This window comes from Geospiza fortis, unplaced genomic scaffold (assembly GCF_000277835.1).
Source record: "Geospiza fortis unplaced genomic scaffold, GeoFor_1.0 scaffold23, whole genome shotgun sequence".
Classification (NCBI taxonomy): Eukaryota; Metazoa; Chordata; class Aves; order Passeriformes; family Thraupidae; genus Geospiza; species Geospiza fortis.
Genome location: NW_005054303.1, coordinates 458,677 through 475,640, shown reverse-complemented (window position 1 = coordinate 475,640; position 16,964 = coordinate 458,677). Strand labels below are relative to the sequence as shown.

Below are 16,964 nucleotides of genomic sequence, written 5' to 3'. Positions count from 1 at the left end.
CAGAGCCCCTTGGTGACATGGGTGAGCAGAGCGGGGCTGCGGGGAGGGAGGGGGCAGCGCTGTCCTGCCGGGGGTGGCTGGGTCCGGCCGCCATCCCCCAACCCTGCTGTCCTTCCTCCGGCAGGTGAAAACCTTCGGGGACCTGGGGAGCGAGGACCAGGACAATCTCGGCGTCTACATGGACCTGGTGGATGGCGTGGTCCTGAACAAGATCATGTTACAGATGTGAGTGGGGTCGGGGGGCAGCAGACGTGAGGGGGCAGCGCCCTGGCCCTCCCGCGGGTGCCGGGCTCCGGCCCGGAGCTTTCCTCAGGCGCGGGGGCGGCCTGGGGCCGGAGCGCTTTTCATTGTGGCTGCTCTTTGAAATTAACAGAAAACAGTGGGAGGGGAAAAAAGCTCCGAACTAATCCAGGTCCAGTTCTTTAACTTGTTTTTCTATTTTTTTTTTGCATGGTGTCCGTGTGGTTTTCGTATTCTTTTCCTTTTTCTTTCTCCCAGTTATCTTAGTCAGTGTTACAGTGGAAGGTGTGTGGCAGTAAAAAGAAGGAAATGAAAGTACAGTATCAAATAAAGCTTGACTGGGAGGGTTTCATCTGAACTTTGTCTGCTCTTGTGTAAACCTCGATACTAAATACATAGTTTGGAAAAACCATTTAGTGTTACCTCTTTCCGGCGGCACTGTAAGGCCATGTGTTGAAGGAACTTAGAAATTGGTTAAAAGATGGAGTGCTGAAAATACCCTAACACCGAATTGAATTGTTGTTAGGACTTGTGCTATGTTTTTAACCACATCCTTTCCTGTTGCTGATCTACTGTGCTGTGTGCAGAGCCTGACTGTTTTCTCTTTTCTCTGTATTTTATTTTAAATATTCTGAAATACATCTGAGAGAGAGTTTGTAGGGACAAGTGTCTGGCTTTCAGGGGAAGAGAGTTTGGAAGTCACTCAGTTTTGGCAGTGTGCTCTCTTCAGTGACTGAAATCAATTGACGCTCCGCCAGTGGTTTGCAGTGCTAGTCCACGCATTTAAATGAAGAATTCATGTTAGAATCCTTTACAATCTTGAGAAATAACATTGAATCTGACAATCAATGCCTCACCCACTCAGATTGTGAAATTTTGTTATCTTCTGGTACCTGGCTGCTCCACGTGAGAAGGTAATAAAATTTTCTTTTGATTTGATGTTACCGGGAGTGAAAATTGTGAACTGAAGCTTAAACAGTGAAGCTGGTGAAAATCCATAATTCAGAACAGAGCCCAGATCAGCCAGCACGCGGAGATAACAAACTAGTGGTGTAAACTAGCAGGGATAGAAACCTCTTGTAAAGAGAAGGCATAATTTCCAGAATTTTTAAAGGAATAATTACACTTTGAAAAGATTATTTTCTGCAAATTAGAGCCTCAAGTGTGAACGTTTAGGTCCAGGCTTGTAGCTTTCCAAGATGTGAGAAGTTAAATTTTGATTCCTGACTACTGTGTTTGGCACAGAGATGACCAACCTAACTATCAAAGAACAGCAGCTGAGTTGGCTGCATGTTTAACTAAACAGCACTGTTATCTAATAAGTTTATATAATTAAATGTGCAATAGTCATCTTATTTCAAAACAAGAAAAATTAACCAAGTCGTAGTTAATCATGAATTTATGAAGTGATGTGGCTTTTGAATGACTGTGGCATTGTTAGAGTTTTACTAGGTGTTGTGTGCAAACTGAAATATTTGTAATTGGCCATTGAACTATGTCTAAGGAGTTAAGAGTTGGTAAATTCTTGTTTGTTAAACTCGAGGGAGCAACTGAACAATGGTCTGGGGACAACGAGACAATTCTAAGATCTCATGGAAATAAGGAAGAGAAGCATACAGGCTGGCTGAGTGCAGTGACACTAGTTGGCATTTTGTCTGATCTCCTGTGATTGTGAGAGGTGCCCTGGCATGTTTATGAGTTTTAAGCTTCTTTCTTTGTGTGTTTCTCCAACAAACATCTCTGGCAGTGGTGTCTCAGAAAGTGAAGTGTTGGAGTCTCTTAGGCAGCTTTAGCAGTGCTTCTAATGGTGACTAAAGAGCTTGAAACCAAAAGCTTTGTACTGAGAGCCCAAGATTGTTTAATATAGGAAGGATGGCAGTTTTATTTAGGTCAGTGTATCCTGACCTAGCAAAGTGCTCAGGAAAGGTGCTGACTGACCTTTACTTTTCCTTGATTTTAACTTTTGAAATTGCAATGCAATTACTGCTTACATGTAAGTCAGGCAAGTCTTGCAAGGCATGTTTCTGCCCCACAAAGCTTTCAGAATATATATATTAAAAAAAAACAAACTTAAAAATTCTTGCTCATCAGTTTTTTCAAGTCCTGGCTCTTGAAGATGGCTTTCAGTGCTTGGCTGGAGATTTCTTCCTGCTAAAAGCCTTTTAATGAGGGCCTTTGATAAATCTGGAATTGGATTTGCCATGCCACGATAGTGTTGATTGCTTGAAAGCACAGATGCAGGCATGCACACACATGTAGAGAGTAGGGGGAGGCAGGGTGAAAGAGCTGGGCTCCTCATGTGGGCAGCTGCCTCATCACTTGTGTGTTGTTTCACTTTGAATTTTTTTGTCCTGCTTGCCTGATTGTGGGAACAGAAATAACAGGGACTTGTGAGCTTGCATCTAAACACCAGGTGTGAAGCAGTGCTTTGCTGCAAGTCAAGCTGTTTCTTTCAGTGAAGATTTTGAAAGCCAGATTCTTGGGAAATTCATTACTAAAAATACAACATTTCTGCCCTGCAGCAAAGCAGATTTTAATTTAGGAGACAATAAAGACAGGTGGATCTGTGAAGAAATCCAGATACACCTGTTGAGTGGAGACTGCTGAGTGAAAGTAAGGCTTTAGCTGCTTGAGTCGTGGGGGGGCTGTAGGAGTTCAGTCAGCCCCTAATTTCTGCTGTAATACTTCAGGTTTTTCCAAAACGCTGTCTGGCAGCTTTGGGTGGAGAAGATCCCAGCCGCTTTGCGTTGCAGGGTCAACGTTTTTAGGTGCTGGGTTTGTCTCAGCAAGGCAGCTGTGTCACCAGAGAGATATGTGACAGCTATCTGCTGCTTTTCCAGCCTGCCAGGTCCCTGCTGGCTTTGTGACAGGAGGTAAAAATAGGGCTGTGCCCTAACTTCATCCTCTTCAGAAATGAACTGCCCCTGGGAATGCCAGCCCAGAATAAAATGTGGTCTGCTCAGGCTTGCCAAATGTAGCCATGGCACAAGGGCAGAGGGTGGGGGAACCTGGCCTGGGCTTTGGCAGCCTGTAGTCAGTAGGACACCAGCTGTTGGGCTTGGCTGGTGATCCCTTTGCTTACTAGTGATCTCTAAAACAAGCAAGACTGTTTCTAGGAAAGCTGAGTGTTGTTTGATTCCCAGTAGGGGTACCTGGCTGTTAAATTAATAAATTTAGTAGCAAGAGTCAGACAGCAGTGTTTGGTTTCCCCAAATTGATTAGATTTTAAAACAAGATAAATGATTTTTCAAATAATTCTGTTGTAAATGAATGGTTTCCTTTGCCTGTGTCCTGCTCAAGTGTATATCCCAACCTGATTGTGCATGAAGGACAATGTTGATTTTTGCAGACTTGCAGTACTGGCTGAATGCTCTGCATACAAAAATGTTAATCTTCAAAGTGGAAATGCCATGTTTAAGCTTGTGCTGCTGATGGATTTATGTGTACCAGGTTAATGATATTCTCTGCAGACATACTTTAAAGAACTTTTTTCAGATGGCTGTGTGTCACTTCCTGGTATAGATAGAATTAGCACGTGGTGCTACTGCAATGACTGCCTTCAGTGTTAGAGTTGCAGCTGTGGCATAATATCTACAAGCATAAGCAAATATTTGCCTCACTTAACTTCCCAAATAAAACTTCCTGTAAGAAATTTCGTGGAGGTTTATGCAGGCACATAAGTGTTTTCACTTTGGCTTGTTCTAATTATTCTAATTGAAAATAGACTGCTCTCCTGTCAAAACATTTAGCAAACAGGAATGTGTGTTAGGAATACTGCTGGTAATGCTATTTGTGTTAAAATCCTGTTATAACAATGCACAATAATAGGTTTCTCCATTTCAACTGCTGTCATGGTTTGTGGTACCGTTGATCTCTTGTCTTTAATTTAGACCATGTGACAGGAACTGCCACACTGTGAGTGCCCGCTCCTCGTGGTTTGTAGCAAATGGCACAAATACCCCATGTGTTAGAGATGTGCATCTGCTTAATTAAAATTTTGGAATGCTATGTAGAGGTGCATTCTTCCTCCATTTTCTAGGCAATTTAGGAATCTGCCAGCCTTAGTAGCATCATCTCATTTGATAGAGGAAGGAGTTAGACTAGCCCCAATGTGGGGCATTTTTGGTTAGTGCCTTGCCTGCAGAGCGAAGTGCCACAGGATGCTGGGCCAGTCAGTTCCTTCTGGCATCTCATAACCCTTGGGCCTGGCTTGAGGGCTTTCCCCTTTCTCATCAAAATGGCTTGTCAGAAATTGTAAGAATTGGATTGTCATTTTGGATTTTAAAATTTAATTTTTTCTTTTATGGTTACTTTTATGACTTAACGGACTGCATCATTGTGCACTTGTGTTGGTGGCCCCACACCTGCTGCACTTGTCACTTGATCTGTGTCTCCTGACCCTTCCTTTCCTCTCTGTTCCTAGAAGACTTGAGCATGTACAAACCAGACGACTTCTTTAAAATGTTCAGGTATTATAGTGAGGTTTGAGACTTTTTTTCTGTTTATTTGGCTTGGATGGGTTTTTACTGGTTTGTGGAGTACTTCCCTAAGTCACACCTCAGCCATGCTGTCTCAGTCTTATTTAGTTAACTTTTTTGATCTTGAGAAGTAGGTGGTTTAAAAAAAAAAAAGAAGAAATGTAGTTTTCATTATATTTGTGTGTAAGGGAAAGGCCAAACATCAAAGGACTGAAAAGGCATCTGAGGTGGTGTTCGGGGATTTTTTCAGATAAATCCAGACATGAATTTGTTTGGGTTACCTGATTAGTATTGCCAAAAAAAAACCAACCACAAAAACCAAAAAAAAACCCCTCTCTTTAATTTTCAGTGTGATCCTTAGAGTTTCTTTCTTTAAAATTCTTGATGAACAAATTTCACCATACAGGCAAGGTCTGTAATGTTCGAAGTGTAGTACCAACAGCCCTGTCTTCTTTAGGGTAGGCTTGTCTTTAAGCACAAAGAAGAAACGGGATCTTGCTTGTTGAGGATGCATTGTTCCATTTTCCTGTGAGGACAGTAAGCTCTGTGGCAGTTTGAAGTGTAGGCTGTGCTGGATTTCCACATCTTTTTCAGAGGGTCCTCTCTGAAGTAAGCTGGGGTGCTTTGTGAAGCTGGTTACACAACGTGTTCGGAAAACATGTTTTTGAGCTACATTCTGTTTTCAGAAAAGCTTTTTGTGATGGAGAAGTGGCAGGAGTGCCAGAGCTGTGCTGTGCTGCAGCTTGGCTGGAGGTTAAGAGGACCCTGAGGTCAGTGGCATTAAGGGCTCTTGGAGCAATCAATTACCCTTAACGAAGATGATAGGATAAAAGCTCTGGAATTGCTCCTGAGGACCAGGTCCTGCTGCTGCTTATGTTCTTGTAACACAGTCTCCACTGTGCAAGAATGAGCAGGTCTTGTCTAGGAAGTAGTTGTTCTGTGTCTTATGTGCCTTTGAAAATGTCATCCAAGTCCTGCAGTTCCACTGCTGCAGCTGTTGAAGAAATAGCTTCTGCTTTCCTGTGGCTGGTGCCCTCTGTTTTGTGGATTTTTGACCCATTTTGTGCAGTTCTGGGAATGATTGTGGAGTAGTGATTGCTAGCCAGTCAAAGATGTCAATTCCTGGCCACAAACCTGGGAACACTGCCAGACGGTGACCAGGGGAGTGGCACTGTGCTGCCTGCATGAGCCTTCACATGAAAATGAAAACTGTAGCCTGACCCTTCTGTTTGGCCAGCTTCTCTTTACTGAATGCTTCTTCCCTTTTAGCTTCCCACTTTGTTGTCATGGCCTTGCCTAAAAAAGCTGTGTCCAGCTTCCTCTGAGGTACAGTGTCTGCTCGGAGTGTCCTGAGGGCAGGGTGCTGTCTGAGCTCAGGCCCAGGTGGCATTTATTCTTCTCCCTCAACGAGGACGCATCCTGTCAGACTGTTACCAGTATGGCTTCTGCTCCTGTATCTGAGCAGCAGTAACCTGGAACACTTACTACAGATTTTACTTTAAAAGCTTGTTGCAATTGCCTCTTTTTGTTCTTTCTTTCATAATTTATTTTAGTATAAATGTGTATACAAAGTCCTTTGCTGCTGGAAAGGCTGTGTAGTGTCTTGCTAGTTTATGCCAGTATTGGACATGTGCTTAAATGCATGTACATAAATACCATGTCAGATGTCACCTGCTGTCAAGGCAATTTTCTCCCATCTCTGGAATATCTATGTATTTTTTCATATTTATTCACATAGCACTGCTTTCACTCAAGAGGTGGTCTGGACTGGTTGTGCATTTTAAAAAAGTAAACATATTTATGTAAACTCTTTGACATACTTATGTAAACGTTGGCAGATACATTTTAAAAATAAACACTGGATCAGTTCCTCTTTTATTTCCTTGTCAACGCCTGAGTTCAATAGCTGGCCCTGGAAGAGCTGTGAATGGCTTAATTAACAGCCAGAGCAGAGCTCTGGGAGGCAGGTGTTTGGATTGCGTGGGAGTCTGCTGATAAGAGTCATTATTAGAGGACAAACACAAATCTTTGATCTGTGCTATTGGCAGATAAAGATTTTTGGATTTCTTTTTTTTCCAAAATCATAGAGTGAGTGTATGGAGATGATCAGAAGGTGTACATTTGTATGAAATAGCTTGCATCTTTTTTTGTCTTATTTTTTATTTTAGAAATAAAAGTGCTTCAGGTACAATTTTGATTTGTTTTTAAAATCAAACAAAAAACATAGCATGTATATTAGAGATCTGGCAAGATGGTATGGGGGTAATAAGTGCAGTTTTTTTTTCCCCTTCGATTTAGGATACATCTGGTCTTTAAAGTTTTTACAGTGATCACCAATGAAGTATTAATACCCTTTTCTTGTCATAAAACTCCAAAGCCAGGGAATGCATGATAGTATTTCCTAGACTTACCTTTATTTGGATAAGGAAAGCCCCATCTTATCAGAGACTGCTTTGATCTAGCTTGCACAAACTAGATATGCTCTTTTTCAGGGAAATTTGGGTAAGAAGGGAAGCTGGCCTGAAGTACTGTGTGGGTTGCAGTAGGGTACTTTGTGACACGCAGGAAATATTTCCAACTTCCACATAGGTGCAGAGATAATGAGCTTGTTCTATCATTAATTAATGCTTATATACCCTGTATAATTCAGTGTATTTAATTCATAAACTTAAATATGCTATTGAGGTGTTAAGTCTTAACACCAGTTTAATTAGTCATATTTTATTTTCTTCCTTTTTATTAGAGATCCTCGACCAACCAACCAACGTGTCAACAAGCATGTAAATAATGATACCTATCTTCGGGTTCAAAACCTGACCATCTTGATCAGAAACATTAAGACTTACTATCAGGTGAGATTTGTGCTCTGTTCATTAATCTGTGGTGACTGCTGTACTGTTGTAGCTTGTGTAGGGGCTGGGGGCTCAAAGAAGCTTGCTACAGGAAATGGAGAGGAAATTGTGTTTGTGTTACAAGTACTTTCAGCCGTGCTTTTTCTTCTGAGAATAACAATATGGTTATCTTCATCTATTCCTTATGGCCAGAGGCTGCTTCCTTGCCTTCCTCTTTTTTTTTTTTTTTTTTGAAGAAGTTGTTGTCCTCAAAGACTGTCAGCATTTGGAGATGTATGTACTAAAAGGGCTGTTTTGTGGTAGTGTTGTGTATGTGAAATGGTTTGCTGAAATGGAAGTAGTGTTTCTAGGTATAAGACTTTTTTAAAACAGGAAACCATTTCTTAAAGGGCTGCTAGAAAATAGAATATTGATGAAGAAATGTTTTTAACACTAGACTATAAATCTTGATAGGAAAAATAATGTCTTTGCTTAGCTTGAAGGTAGACTTCTTACACTGTACTTTGGTGTTCAAGCAGTTGTTTGTTCAGAGCTCCTCTAAGAGAGCCAAGTGCAGGAATGACTGCAGAGTCTCACACTGCACTTGCTGGGTGTCATTCTTGAGCTGTCAGTGTTCCTCTACTGTAACAGTGCTCCCCTAAAACCAGGCTGGTGACAGCTGAGCACTTTTGCAGAGTTATGGGCATGTTGGCTGCTGCTGGAGAGTCATAGCATGAACTTAGTTACTCTAAATAGAATTTCTGTATGCTCACTGTTGTGTGTATTTGGACTTCTTAGTGAGGAGGTAACTGTTCTGCTGTTTCCTTCTACTTGTCTTTTGCCAGATTTGAACGCTGTGCAGTATATAAACCAGGCTGAAATCACTTAGGATTGTTAAAATGCTCCTGTGTGTCTCAATCATACAATGAACAAGCCAGCTAAACTGTAGGAGCTGATGCCAGTGTGTTTATCCTGGACACTTCATCTTTTCTGTACATATAGAAGAGACTGTGTATTGGTTTTGTCTTCAAAATACAGAAGATATGTAGAGTAGTGCCTTTTCCTGTCATTCTCTTCCAAAGTTTGCCTACTGCTCTTCCCAGTGATTGCCGCAACTCTGCTCCTGGGCTTGCTTAGGGAAGTCTGAAAGAGAGGCACATGCGAAAAATGACAAAGTCAGATGGGCTGTGTGACTCATCTGTGCAAGTTCCAGCAGCCTGCTAGAAAAACACAGTAACTCAGGTTTGAGATGATGTAGGGGAGGATATAATCTATTTCTGAAGATGACTGGTCTGTGTCTCTTGCTGAGATCCAGAGATGCTGATGCAATGTGATGTCATTCCTGAGACTTGTGATTTGTAAGGGGACATTCCATTTGGTCATAACTAGAGGCTGAAGTTTTGGATTTAGTGGGTTGGTTTTTTGTTTTGCCTTGTTGCTGTTTGTTTCTGCAATTCAGTAAATAGTTTAACTGTATATGGAGTCTACAAGAGAGACTAGTCCTAACCTTCTTTCTCCTTGCCCCCGACAAGATTTGCTGTCTGAGAGTCTGGTCCTTCAGGTGTTGAAGCTTTCATTCATGAGATTTTTTTTTCCTTTTATCTCTCTCTCTTTTTTTTTTTTTTGGGTTTTTTTTTGTTTGCTTGTTTTTGGTTTTTTTTTGTTTTTTCTTGAACCTGATACTCTGACCTCTTTTAAAAGTACCTGGAGCAAGATCAGAGTCAGGAAAAAAGAGAAGTGATTGTCATGTGTTATGTTGCTTGTTGACCTAGCTGTTGAGCTAATCCAATAAAGCTAGTAACAAGTAAAATAGGTTGAGACACAGAATTTTCAATGGGAAACAGTAGCTGAGGGCTGCAGTAGCAGCTCTAACAGTGATGTTCCTATTGTAGTCCAGAAATTAAATACTGTGAATCTTGCTGCCTGAGGACTATATATACAGTATGTAAACAAAGCAGTGAGAGAGAGCTCATCAGTCTTTGTATTTGGTCCAAAAATGTAATTCCAACAAACTTTAAAATAAAATAACTTTTTTGTGGCAATAAGATTATATAAGAAACTTATTTTTCCTTGACACAATCATATCTTCAGGGCAAGTCCAAGGTCTTGATGCTAATCTGAGATTCCCTTTCATGTGGTCTGTGCAGCCTTCAGCTCTCCATCGTCTGGGGGTAGCTGAGGCCATCTATGCTGTAATTGACCTCTGTGAGATTGATGTGGAGTATAATGTTGCATCTGTACTCATGTCTCTGTTAGATGTTTGGAGGTTTTCTTGTTGTTTAGTATATGATTTAAGTAAGTTTTACTAGGGTTTTTTTAAACATGCAGCCACATAGGTGCTTTGGGATATTAAATATTCTTAATTATTAAATGTTATGCTACTTCTCTCCTGAGTTGTAGAGATTTTTAAAATAGGCTGATGTTATGGGCACTGTTTCATGAAGCAGTATAACTACATTAGCCTGAGTTAAAGTGGGGGTAGTGTCTTACTGACCAAAAACATGTTTGCAGACTGTGAAGGAGAAGTTCCTGACAAACAATAGGAACACAAATTTTCTGCTTGCTCAAGAGAAACAAAAGCTTCTAAAAACATGATATTGGCCTTGACATTTTACATTCATCTTCACTTAATGGACCAAAGTCAAGTTTATGGCATAATTGCTGAATTTGGAAGACCAGATCATCTAGAATGAAGTGGCATTTTCCTCCTCATTTTTGAAGGACATTGGTAGGTATAAAAGAATACTTGCCCTTCTCTCTACTGGGCAGGAGCAACCAAGAGTGTGAGATAAGTTCATGGTACTGTAAACAGTATCTGAGGAGGGTGACATAAGTGCCTACTAAAATTAATGCTGGTATTCAGAAGGTAGTTGACATTTCAGATCATGTAATTGTCTAGACTGTCTATGTCTAATATCAGATTTCTCTGTATAGCTGTATCGCTGATCTCTTCATTAAAGCAAAATTCTCATTAATACAGATAATGCTACTTCAGAAAACAAGGACAGGTCAGTCCCAGAAGCACAGTTTCAAATATTACAGTGTTGGCACTTTCCTGATCTCATAAGATGAGTGTTTCTGCTGGAGATATGTATGAGCAAGCCAGGTTATTGGTGGAATTTGGGTTTAATTTAAGCTTTAAAGATCAGCCCCTATATGTGCTTCATCAGACACAACTTGGGAGGGGTTAGTGCAATGAAGAGGCCTTTTTCCTGTTTGAATAACCTCTTAATTTTAGAAGTTTGCTGACTGAATTTGTTCATTTGCAATTTTCTGAAAAGGTGCCATCTTGCAGCTTTCAACTGCATGAGACTTTATTGCTGGTGGCTACTAAGAAAAAGTGTCAGGACTCTTAAAATGGAGAACAACACTGGTTGTTGCTGGCTTTGGTGATTTTTAAAATTTATTTGTTGGCTATGTAATACATGTTATCAGTGGTATCATGCAACATCTTTGCATTTCCAACTTTCTCAACAGTTGTACCTTTGCAGGTTTTATTGACTTGAGAGGGCCCCTCTTTTGAAACAAAGCATATGACTCATTTTGCTGTGGGATTTTATGAGTGTTCAAGATAATGTCATTAATTGCATTTAATAACAGTTACACTACTGGTTCACTAGAGAAACGGCTGATCATAAAACTTCTGGAATTGGTGCCATATCTTGGAAAAGGCTGAACACAGCAGAAAGTTTGCTCATAGTGTGAAGTTTATGTGACTCTTTTTCCTCTAAATTCTAATGCTTGTCTGTCTTTAAACTGAAAGAAGATGGAAGAATGCTAGAAAATATGAAGGTTGTTAGCTTCTCCCTTTGCTGTGTTGTAGAGAATATTTAAATAGGTAGGTGCTGCTACTTGAAGATTCCATGTGAGAGCAGCACCTGATATCTGCAATGCTTGGATAATATGCTCATACCTGTAGAGTTTTGGAAGAAGCCTAAGGCAGGCTGGCAGGGGAAGCTTGAACTGGCTTTATTGAGCTTCCTCATGTGTCAGTCTTTGGGTTTGTGTTTTTTCTAAGGAACAAAATATCACTTTGGTATCAGTAAATAAAAAAGTTTTATGAAAGGGTCTGTTTTCAAAACAGCTAGTTTCCTAACCTTCAAAAATGTCAGTAATCACTCCAACAGTATATAATGCACTCTCAAGCAAAAATTCCTTGCATTTACATGAAAAACTTGAAGCTGACAAAGAAAAGAATGTGATCATCCCTTGGCTGTGCCTGGATGGGTATTATGGTCACATCTAGAGTATGTGGATGAGAATGCTGTTGGAAGAAATGCTACAGTGTGGTCATGGCTGCATTTTTGTTGCCTCTATTCCCTGCAGTTGTGGCTGCTAAATACCTAGCAGATTACCTTGTGTTTCTAAAAGGTTGGAAATATCTCTTGCTTAAGAAATAAGTTGTACTGAGGCACAATTCTGGTAAGAGTTGTGACTGTGTGGCATGTGCAACTTCAGTAAGAAACTCATAAAAACCCTTAGTGTTCTCATTAAAGCGAGGGGGATGGGTAAAGGGAAGCAGTTCACTGAATTTTTGGAGACTATAGTATCACAAATCCTACTGTCCCCACCTGAATCACTTAGCTGGGCCCAGAGATCATGGAGGGCAAGGATGCCTTGCTTCTAAGGCAAATTTCTTCAGACATGTGTCCTCCTTTTGCTTCACTGCTCTGTACTTGCGTAAAACAAGTGCAAACAGCAGAGTTTTTATCAGGTGTGTTAAAGGATGTTAGCTGTCCAGGGGTTGCTGAGGCTGTTTCTAACCTTTGGAATAGATAGGAATTTGTTTTCAGGCTGGGGCAAATGCAGTTTTTCCCTGTGGATCAGTGAAGGTCTTGCAATACCAGTAGCTTCCAGGTCAGTAAACAACTCCCACTTCTGTAGTTGAAGCACTGAGTCAGGTTTAGAGCCCTTAACTGCAAAGAGAAATTCCAACTTGGAGCTCCAGATTTGGGCACAGCTTAGGGACTGGCAACTGTACTTAAGTGTAAATATAGTTCTGGAAGTAGCAGTGTCCTCTTTTCTGAGCTGGAATCTTTCCCCACTAGGCAGGCTACTTCTAGTGGGGTAGTGATCTAGTCCTTAGCAAAGTAAACAGCAAAACGCTAGAAATGCACATAAATGCACACACCCTGAAGCCAGAAAAGTGTTTTTCTGTTCTTAGGGGAAGTTTGTACCTGCAGTGGTCTGCTGAGATGAGGTAAAACTGAATTTCTTTTTGCTAGCTTTGTCAGTTTGATGAGTTAAGCTATACTGTGCCTGAGTGACTGCTTTCCTTTGACTCCTGTTCCCTAGGGAACTGTTTTGGCTTAGGGCCAACTTTTCTTCGTCTCAAGCTTTAAATTCCAGAATTATTAACTGAGTGTCAACTTTCTCATGAACAAAGATATCCATACAAAGGTATCCAAAGCTTCAACAGAAACTTTTTAATTCAAATACTTTGCTGATGTCATGGACTCCTAAGTGCAGTTCTCTCCCTTTTCTGTACAACTGAGTGGGCTGTGTTCACGGAGTCTCCAAAATTTTCTGCCTTGGCAGTTGTGCTGTTGCACCTACCAGAGGTAGTGTGCATGTTCTTGTGGCCTGAAGTTACAGCTGCACAAAGCAACAACAGGGAGCAGCCATGAAGCCTCTGTTTTTCACCAGTCTACAACAAATAAACCAACTCCTGTGACAAAAAAAATTATTTGCAAGGTACTGTTGTAGGGATGGTCTGTGTTTCAGTGAGGCAGTGGGCCTTTCAGGACTTGAGGTTCTGCCACTGGCATAACCTGGAGTAGAACCTTATAAGCTGTGTGTTTGCTTGTGCTTCTGTTCTTCATTTGACTTCTAGTTAGTTTAAATTTGCTACAGGCACAGACTGTCTACATGTATTTATGCAGTACTTAGCTTAATGAAGCTTTCTTGGTTTTGCAGTGACAAAAATATTTTGAGTTAGGCTTTTTCTTCTGCTGGAGCATGATCATGAGACATGAAAGTTGCATATATGACTGGTACTGTCCACAGTGAATTGTGAAGACATTCACTTACTGTAGTGCTGTGTGCAGGGCAAGGGAGTGACTGACCTTGGTGCTGCCATTTGGGAAATGCTGAACCAGTGATGTTAGCCTTTTAGTTCTTCAGCTGAAAATGGGTGCCACTCTGCTGCAGTGGGACAAACACAAGAATCACAAAAATCATGATCATTTTGCATAGGTCCTGTTATCGGGTATTTCAGTGGAAAAGAGACAGGCAAGTGACTCATCACTAGCAGCCGGACTGTCTGATACTTTGTTTGTGAAAATGGTCTTGATCATTTCCAGAAGAGCTAAACAAACATTTCTGCTTCAGAGCTGAAGTAAGTTTCTGCAGAGGTCAATTTTAAAAGTGTTCCCAGGCTGGTGAGAGGTACCATTCCAAGTGACTTAGTAGCATGCTGTTGGACACCTGATTGAGATTACTGGCTTTAATTCCAGGATGCATTTTGGCTAATAGATTGAGTTCTATCTGGAAGTTCAAGGGAGGACTGATTTTAGAGACCTGTTTTTTTTCCCTTGAGGCTCTATGTGCATTTTAATGCAGAATCAAACTGTGACCTCAAACAGATGGAAGAGAATGGTTTGACTTTTAAACTGCTTTTCTCCTGGAGCTAGAATAGGGGAAAGGGCAGAATAACCTGACATATGTCTGCAGTCGTGTCTTTGTTTTGCCTAATAGGCTAGAGGGGTGTGAATGTATTGTGCAGGCAAATGAAGAAACTCAGCTAAGAGAGGAGCAGTTTCCTAACATACAGTGGCAGATGGAGGAGACCTGTAAAATTTTACAGTATGGAATAGCTATTTGGTTCCCACACAGCAGCATTTACTTAACCTCTGACATGTTAATTGAGAGCAATTCTTGGGATGTCTGAACTGCAGGACGCACCCACAATGTCCTTTTTATGGCTTAAAAAGAGTTATGTGAGAGTGTGTGTGACTTTCCTTAGCCAAAGCCCAGGCCTGATGTTAATCTCCTTGACTGTTGCTGTTATACCAATGCTAAAGCCACAGAGTATTTCAGTCCTCTACCACTTATGTATTTTTGGATATTAGGTTTGAGATGTAAGTTGCTGTTCAGACAGCCATATTCACTCCTGCTGCCTCAACTTTGGGCAAGTGTTCTATTTTTGTTAGCTGAAATTTTGCTAAGGGGTGAATTAAGTTTCGTAGAGCCTACCAATTTTGGGTAAGTTAGAAAACAGCCTGTGTGCTACTTACAGCTGAAAATAGCCTTGAGGTTATTTTTTTGCTGAAATAAAAGCTAAAGATTACTTTATTGCCTCTGTTTCTGTAATGAGGTCCATGTCATTTAGTACTTTTCATTAAAAAGTCTTTAAAGAGAGAAGATAAATTCCACAAATGTATAAAGTATGATTGCCAAACAGTCCCCTAATTGCATACCAGTTCCCAAAGCAAATAACTTCTCCTTTTTAATGTCAGGTAGTAAAGGAAAGTGATTTATATTCTAATTTTATTGGCATGTTCTGCCTGTAAAAGTGTTATTTAATCCAGTGTCACTTTCATTGAGGTTATTGTCACATTCTGTATTGTGATACACAGGGTTCACAAGTCCACAGCCTTGATTTCATGCAACTCTGACTCCAGATTAAGGTTTGGTGTCCAGGCTTGTTCCAGGCAGTGATCTGTGGAGGAAGCAAAGGTGTCTCTGTGCCTGTAACTCAGCTGGCCTTGGCTTTCCACTCAACAGCATCCTAGTTCAGCTGTTGATGCAAAGCTCTGGAATGAACTTCCACCTTTCTGTACACTGCTCTTTTTAGTGGCTTATTAGACCTGTAAGCAATTCTTCCACAGCTGATTTTCATCTCAGACAGGTCTTTGAGATGTCTTTTAAGCAATGCTTCCCTGTTCTTTTGGAGGAATATTGGGTTTCAGAACTGTGTGGGAGATCATGGATCTAAAGCAGAGTTTTATTTATTTCTGAAAGCTTTTGTGGTTTGTGTTGTAGAGATCTGCTTGAGTTTATGTTGACCTCCAGTATTTTGGCAAATGTAAGTGCTCTTGGGCCAAGAAATTGGTGTGAAAGTTGTGGAGACACCTATCCTGGCTAAGAATGATGGGATTTATCCTGCTGAGCAGGTTGCTGGACCAGAGAAAGTCACAGGCCTGGGGACAGGAGGGAGTTTTAGTGTGCTAATTTCTTTGCTAAAGATAGCTCACAGGAAAGGGTATATTTCCTACTTTACATGGTGCATGGACTTCACACCAATGCAAGTTAAGAAAGGCACCTGCTCATGAATGCACAGAAATTGAAACGCTGTCGCTTCCTCATGCATGCATCTCCCATTTGCACATGTTGGTTTTTGAGAAGGATTTATAAGATGAGCAAACTCAAAGGAGCAAATAAAGCAGAAAATTAAAGTGTGTGCACATTGTATTTTGGGTAAGCAAAATGACTTTTTGAAATAGCTGTTCAGATGGGCTGTTTGAATATAATCTGTGTGAACTTGTGCCTCTCTGTTTTCCATTATGATTAAGAGATGGAGTTGAAGGAGAAGTTAAGTGTTTAAATTCTGCTGGGTCCTCATATGGCCAGTAAAAGTGCCTAAATAAAAATCTGCTCAGCAGACAGAAATGGCCCCTGTGGAGTTGCCACTGTCTGTTCTCTTTCATAATTAGCATTATTAAAAGTCTCTAGATGTTTATCTAATTTGTTTTTTAGACTTAAAATGACATCATTTGTGCGTGTTAGGTGATCAAAATAACAGTGATAGACATCTGCTCCTTTGGGAGCTGGTAGGAAGGAAAAGTATTGTATTTGTATCCATTTTCACAGGACAGGAAGATATTTATTTAGTTGGGTTATTCATATTTTTAAACTATAGTAGGTGATGCTCTTTCTCTAAAGAACTTGCTTTATTTACCTTACATAAACAAACTGACTTAAAATGTCTTAAGTTGTTTGCTGTATATTTAAGAAGCAAAAGAAGGATAAGTTCCCTTTGGAACCTTAGGTTCTTGGGTGTCTTGGTTTGTTGGGTTTTGGGTTTTTTTTGGTTTTTTTTAATGGTGCTCCTATTGTAATATATCCACTGGAACAGTATTTGCAAGGGAGTGGAGCATCAAAATTCTATCTCAGCAAGACCTGTTAGGTGTGCAGTGTGTATTATAGGGGAGGGGAGGTTGGTGCTGAGTTTAATGCCTGATTTATTTTGGAGCAGCTGTGTTACAGTAAAGCTAAATTACTGGGGTCCCAAGGAAGGCATGAGCATTTACTGGTAGAAACTGGAAGGAGGTGAATTTCTTTTAGAATTTTTTGATACTATGGGCAGAGCTGCTAAGTCTGTTAAAATGGTCATTTGTCAAGATGAAGTTACTGAAGAAACAGCATCAGTCCCAAGTAGCAGTTACTCTAAAAGTAAAATACATGTCACTTAAAA

The 16,964-nt window shown here is 40.6% G+C and overlaps 1 protein-coding gene across 3 annotated transcripts in view; it reads left to right on the top strand.

Moving 5' to 3' along the window:
* The first annotated feature begins 6 nt into the window (after positions 1 to 6).
* The window catches only part of CCDC88C (coiled-coil domain containing 88C), a 95,716-nt gene continuing 78,758 nt past the window's right edge, over positions 7 to 16,964 (top strand). For all 3 annotated transcript variants that reach the window (XM_014311858.2, XM_031066167.1, XM_031066166.1), the window contains exons 1-3: positions 7 to 21; positions 125 to 225; positions 7,462 to 7,570. In XM_014311858.2, coding sequence (XP_014167333.1) covers positions 179 to 225; positions 7,462 to 7,570 — 156 coding nt within the window. In that variant the 5' untranslated portion in view covers positions 7 to 21; positions 125 to 178. The remainder of the gene's footprint in view (positions 22 to 124; positions 226 to 7,461; positions 7,571 to 16,964) is intronic.